We start from the raw sequence: 6185 nt of genomic DNA, 5'->3' as shown, positions 1-6185 counted from the left end.
TTAAATCCAGATTATTTCAGGGAGTGCTCCCTAGTTATGCCACAAAACAAAGCTTCCTCGGACCGAGGTCCCAGTGTAGCTTATGCAAAAGGACACAGACTCACCCCAGCAGTTGAGGAAGGGAATCCCTGGTCCCCTCCTTGAGTCTTCACTCCTGGCTTCTCTGGAGCCAGGTGCCTGTGTTCAAGGCACAGCCCTGCAAAAGCTGTGTGACCTTTGGCAAGCCACTGAACCTACCTGTGCCCATTTCTTTATCTGAAAAATGGGGAAAATAGTAATGTCCCCGTCACAGGGTTAACGTGAGAGTGAGGATTTAAGGTGATCAGCACACAGCACATCTTTGGTAAAGGCTGTTGTCATAGTCCCAAGGCTGGCTCCTCCGCCTTCAGATCTCAGACCAGGGGGCACCCCACAGAGAAGCTCCAGCTTCCACAGAGCACCGGGCACCTTCCCACTCCCCCATACGGCTGTTTCATTCAAAGCATTTTCTGCTATGGGATCCCTTTTCTTTTGTTTTTTGTTTTTTGTTTTGTTTTTTTTAAGTTTGCAAGCTTTAGGAAGGGCAGAAACGTCTGTTTCGTGAACTATTCCCCCAGCACCTAGCCTCCTGCTTGGCACACAGTAGGTGTGCGGTAATTATCGTTTTGAATAAAAGACATTGGCGCACCGCAGGGCCTGCTACGCCACCGACGCCGCGCCTCGCGGGAGGGGGAGGGGAGGGGAGGGGAGAGGCGGGGAGGGAGTGTCTCGGTGCCAGCTCTTTCTCCTCCTTTCAACTTCCCAGTGTAACTTTCTGCGAGTCCAGCTCCCGAAGCTCCCCGGGCAAGGCCACCGCCCCGGAATCCGGGCCTTCCCAGTTCTGCCTGCGGGGAGGGAGGATGAGGGTGGCCCGCGGCAGGCCAGTTCCAAGCGTGTCCTGAAGTCCCTGCCCACCGCCCCCGTCGCTTTGAGGCGGAGGCCTAGGAGGGGGCCAACCCCTCCCGCCAGCTCGGCGCGCAGCTCCAGACTTCGGCATTTCCTCCCCGCCAGCTGGGCGGCCTCGCCTCCCCTCGGAAGAGGAAACTCCCGGGCCGGAGTAACGGGAACGAGCGCGGAGGGGAGCGGCGGGGGAGCCCGGCGGCAAGGGCCGCCCAGGGTAGGGGGCGAGCCCGGTTGGGCCAGAAGCTGGCCGCGGGCAGCGGGGCGGAGAGGGCCGCTGGGCCGAACGCGGCCCCGAGCCGCGGAGCGCAGGGCGGCCTCGCCTGGAAGGACAACTTGAGCTGAGAGAGGAGGCCGAGCTGGAGGGCGGCTTCCTCCGCCCCTGCGACGGGGGAGCCGCCGCCGAGGCGAAGGAGACGGGGACGGCGGGGCTGCCGGCGCGCTGCGCGCATGCTGGGCTGGTGGCGCCGCCGGGGCTCGCGCCCTGGGCCGCCCGGGCGCCCGGAATGTCGGTGCACTACACCCTCAACCTGCGCGTCTTCTGGCCGGTGGTGACCGGCCTGTGCACTGCCCTCGTGTGTCTCTACCATGTCCTGCGGGGCAGCGGAGGCGCCCGGGCCGAGCCCCCCGACGGCCCCGAGGGCGCGGACGGCGGCTTCCCGCTGCTCAAGGTGGGCGTCCTGCTGCTCCTCGGCTACATCCTCCTGCGCTGTCGCCACGCTGTCCGGCAGCGCTTCCTGCCCGGGTCTCCCCGCCTCGGGGGCCACTCCACCCTCTCGCCAAGACACTTCGGAGAGCCGAGCCTCGGCATCTTGCTGGAGAGTTACTACGAGCACGAGGTGCGCCTGTCGCCACACGTGCTGGGCCACAGCAAGGCACACGTGAGCCGGATCGTGGGCGAGCTGGTGCGGGCTGGACGCGCCCGCGGGTCCCCAGGCCCCATCCCCGGGGGGGCGCTGGCCTTGGCCTTCCGCGGAGACTTCATCCAGGTGGGCAGCGCCTACGAGCAGCACAAAATCCGGCGGCCCGACAGCTTCGACGTTCTGGTGCCCCTGCGCCTGCCCCCGCTGGTGGCGCTGGAGCCGCGGAGCCTGGGCTCCGAGCCCGCGCTGTCCCCGGCCTTCCACGGCAGCTTCGTGTGCGCACTCAAGGCGCCTCCTGGGGCCTCTGGGGGCCACTGGCTCCGGGACTGCAAGCCCTTCGCGGACGGCTTCTGCGTGGAAGTGCGCGGCCGGCGCCACCTCTCGGCCACCCTAGTGCTGCGCTGGTTCCAGTCGCACCTGCAGCGCTCCCTGGCCACCGTGCGCTACAGCCTGGAGGGACGCTGTCGGGTCAGCCTGACCCCGGGCGGCGCCGAGCAGCCGCCCACTCTACACATCCTGCCCTGCCGCACCGATTACGGCTGCTGCCGCCTTTCCATGGCCGTGCGTCTCATCCCCGCCGTCCATTTAGGCGACGGCGTCTTCCTCGTGGCACCGCCACCGCCACCTTCGCCCGTCGGGCCCCTGTCGGAGCTCCCCGGAGGCCTGCGCGCAGATGCGCTGTGGAGCGTGAACACCGCGCGCCAAGAGCAGAAGCTGCTGGGCTGGCTGCAGGAACGGGCCCCTCCGGGTGCCTGCTACCTCAAGTGCCTGCAGTTACTTAAAGCCCTGCGTGACCTGGGCGCCCGTGGGCTGGACCCGGTGGCCGCCACCCAGTGGGGACGCATCCTGTCCTCATACGTGCTCAAGACAGCGCTGCTGGCGGTGCTGCTGCGCGAGGGGGCTCCGGAGCACGGCTGGGACGAGGAGCACCTGGTCAGGCGCTTGGAAGAGTTAGTGCAGTTCCTTAGGGACTGCCTGCTGCGACGCCAGACGCTCTTCCACTGCGTCCTGGGCCCTGGCGGGGCGGCCGCCGAGGTGGGCCCGCTGCCCAAGGTGCTGCGCGAAGCCGCCGCCGTCGACCTCCTGGCGGCTTTCGACTGGCCCGCCCGGGAACTCGCGGCGGCGCGCTTGCTGTCCACATGGCGGAGGCTGCCCCAGCTTCTGCGGGCCTATGGGGGTCCCCGCTACCTTGCCAGGTGTCCCTCACCCCGGAGTCAGCGCACGCAGGGGTTTCCTAAAGATGAACCGTAAACCCTGACAGGGCCCCTCAGTGGCCTAATGCCCCTAAAGCGTCTCCCACGGGGTGGGGGTGGGGATGGCAAGGAAGAGGAGCTGCGGAAGGTTGGAAAGTTCAGAGGGTGACATTGGGTGGCTTAAATGTCACCCCTGGCTCCACAATCCAGTACAGTTATGGCATCTTCTTAAGGCCCACCAGGGTGTCCCGGGCAGACTGTGGAAAGACATCTAAGAGCAGCTAAGAGCTGGGCCAGCGTGGGTTTGTGTGGAACGGTTCTGTAGAAGGATCCGGGCTTTTAGGGAAGTCCAAAGAAGGAAACAAGAACCAGCTTCAGGGACGCTTCCCTCTGTTGGTTTTTGAGACACAGATCTGCCTGGCCCCCAAATTGAAAGAAGCTAACGTTTTTGAGCATAATACTTGCCAGGTCCTGGGTTCCCGAATGTCTCTTTTTCTTTTTTTAATCTGAATCTCTCCAACTGGAATTGAAGTTCTATTCTAGGGGCTACTGTTCTGAGAATCATAGTTTTCTCTATTCAAATTAATATTAATGTATTTTTTTAAACGGTGCAATCACGGGGGCGTGATGGGATTGTGAAGTCAGTCACGAGGGTCCAGTCAAGAGTTGATTAGAGAAACTTCCCGAGCAAATGGCACTTTAATCAGTCCTTTCATTTTGTGGCGCTAAGTGTCGCATGTGAAAGGGAGGCCAGCTACACTTCTTATTAAAAAATATGCAGTCTTGAAAAGCAGGCTCGTTTACATCCCTCCAGGCACAAGCCCGGGTGTGTACCAGTCAACACCCATTTGTTGAGCGCCTACTGTGAGCCAGGCACAGTGCAAAGTGGCGATGAAATCCATGTTTAAGACAACGCTGGTGAGAGCGGAAAACATATTGAGTCTCAAGAAGGATGTATATCTTCGCCTAGCCAGGTGTCTCACTGGGACTTGCTGCTGGGTGGAAAAAAAAAAGAAAAGAAAGAAAAAAGAAAGAAACCTTTTTCATTCTAAGGCTTTTTAACAAACTTCTTTGCATGGGATTTCTTTCTGAGTTTAATGAGATAATGAAGAGGAAGTGCCTGGCACGTCCTTCGCACTCTCAGCCCCGAGCCCAAGCTGCCCTTAAGCAGTGGCCCTGTGGCGCTTTGGGGAGCAGTTAATTCAGCTCGGGTCCTACACAGCATCCTGCTTGCGTATTGGTGAATATCTTGGGCTCTTTGCTTGAAGATCAGTGACTCCCCCATCGGTCAGCAGAGGAGAGCAAGGTGGGGCGGGGGGGATATGGGGAGGACGTAGTCAGCTTCTTTTTGTCTTTGGGCAGAAATATCACCGAGTTGGGTTTGTTTTGCAGCCTGGAGAAGCCCATTCTGAAATCCCTCCTGTCCTCCCAAATTTCTGACAGCCCACGATTGCATCCGTCGACTGAAAACTCAGTTTCGGTTTATAATGGTCCATCCCACGTTTGCCTAATAGGAACTGCAGCCAGTCCCAGTGTTATACTTCGGGATTTTATTTTATTTTTTAATAAAGACATGTACTCTCTTAGACTCTTAAAGGTAAAACTCAGAAGACAGAAGTAGCCACCTGAATAGAGCCATTGTTTCATTTCTGAGTTATTTTGAGGGAACTCTTTAAACTTTCCTTAGAGGACCTGCTTGGCCACTACAGGAAGTCACTGCGAGTAAATGATTTATAGGAAATCCTTGTCATCAGAACTGCAGAGACTCCTCACATCCTTTGCAGCCTCGGACTATAAGGGAAACAGTTGCGAATGTGTTTTCTCCTTGAGGTTGTTTTGGGGACAGTTCCCCTTGATACCACAGAGGTCATTCTTAGCTTTTGAGGTCACTGTAAGGTTTAAGGTACTGCATTTAGCAAAGGGATCAGTCTGCCAACTTCCTGCAAAGATATAAACTGCACAGCTTTTCTTAAATTACTTTTTAAAATAAATTCCAAGAGGAAGTGTGTGTATATATACACATATATATATGTATAAACTATACATATATATATAGTTCATAATGTTTCCGTAGTCAGCCACAATTTCCCTTGTGGTCATTAAATCTACTGGGGTGGGTGACAGTGAGGCTCTTGGAGAGAATTATAAAGCTTTTTAAAAGCCGAATTTTCCAACTATTTCTAGCTGAGTTGATAGGTTCTTTTTTTTATCTTAATAGTGTTTTGAAGTTTAAATCTATTGTTTTTGTAGGTTTTTGTTATTTTTCTTCTTCAGGTTAATGACTCAAAGCCTCATCCTCAAGATTTTAAAATTTTACTATGTTTTTAAATTAATAGGGCATTGATTGTATTTGTGAATTTTTTTAAATATTAATGTTTTATTTAAATGCCATGGTGAGCAGTTGTTCTCTGTACATGGTAACCAAAACTTAGAAATTTCGATCAATTTTGATCAATGTTTAGTAATCCTAAACGTGTACTGTGTACAAATGAAATAATATGGCGCATTAGCCAGGCGTGACGGTTGCCTGAGGCACTTAAATTAAGCTCAGTTCTGTATTTTATTAGGGCTCTGTCATGCCTTTGATCAGAAATGTACACATTTTTGGTGTATACTTGGTACTGGAGATTCATATCTGCAATATTTTTTTTTTATAGGAAAGCTCAGAAATTTTCATGATAAAAAAAAAAAATGATTAATTGTCCCGGCCAGCACTCAGAGAAAATGTCTGGGGAAAATGACTCAGCCATTTTGCCACGAGACGCCCTTCAGTCACTCCCACTGACCAGTCTTGGGAGCCATCCTGGAATGCTCGTGGGCTGGGAGTAGATGCTTGTTTTTTGTTTTGTTTTGTTTTGTTTTATTTTGGTTTTTTTTTGCAAAATGAAACTGAAGCTGAAAGAAGGGAGAATGTGAGCAAAGGAGAAGTCCAGAGGATTCAGGAAGGAGGACATGAATGAGATGGAATGAAGGGAAGGGAAGTAGGTGAACCTGTGAGTGGCACGAGGGAGGTTTGGATAGGGAAACCCATTTTTTCACACATGTGCTGTTTCAAACCAGGGGGTCGCAACTCAAAGAAATGCCTGGGCAGGAGCCAGGTAGGTAGAGTGGGTGAGCCGGTAGGACTGCCCAAAATAACAGTCATGCTGGCTATGGCCCATACAAGGAAAAAAGGAGAGAGAGAGGCAGGAAATCAGATTTTTTTTTTTTA

At 54.6% G+C, this 6185-nt stretch overlaps 1 protein-coding gene across 1 annotated transcript; it reads left to right on the top strand.

Moving 5' to 3' along the window:
* The first annotated feature begins 770 nt into the window (after window positions 1-770).
* ITPRIPL2 (ITPRIP like 2) lies at window positions 771-5685 on the top strand. The gene has a single exon (XM_039885448.1). The coding sequence runs from the start codon at window positions 1425-1427 to the stop codon at window positions 3030-3032; it is 1608 nt and encodes a 535-aa protein (XP_039741382.1). The 5' UTR covers window positions 771-1424; the 3' UTR covers window positions 3033-5685.
* Window positions 5686-6185: the final 500 nt, after the last annotated feature.

This window comes from Pteropus medius, unplaced genomic scaffold (genome assembly GCF_902729225.1).
Source record: "Pteropus medius unplaced genomic scaffold, Ma_sr-lr_union100, whole genome shotgun sequence".
In the NCBI taxonomy this organism is placed as follows: Eukaryota; Metazoa; Chordata; class Mammalia; order Chiroptera; family Pteropodidae; genus Pteropus; species Pteropus medius.
The sequence above is the reverse complement of the archived record's forward strand: the minus strand, read 5'-3'. Positions and strand labels throughout refer to the sequence as shown.

Coding starts and splice junctions, on each gene's coding strand:
- ITPRIPL2 (XM_039885448.1), top strand. CDS start 1,425: ATGTCGGTGCACTACACCCTCAACCTGCGCGTCTTCTGGCCGGTGGTG.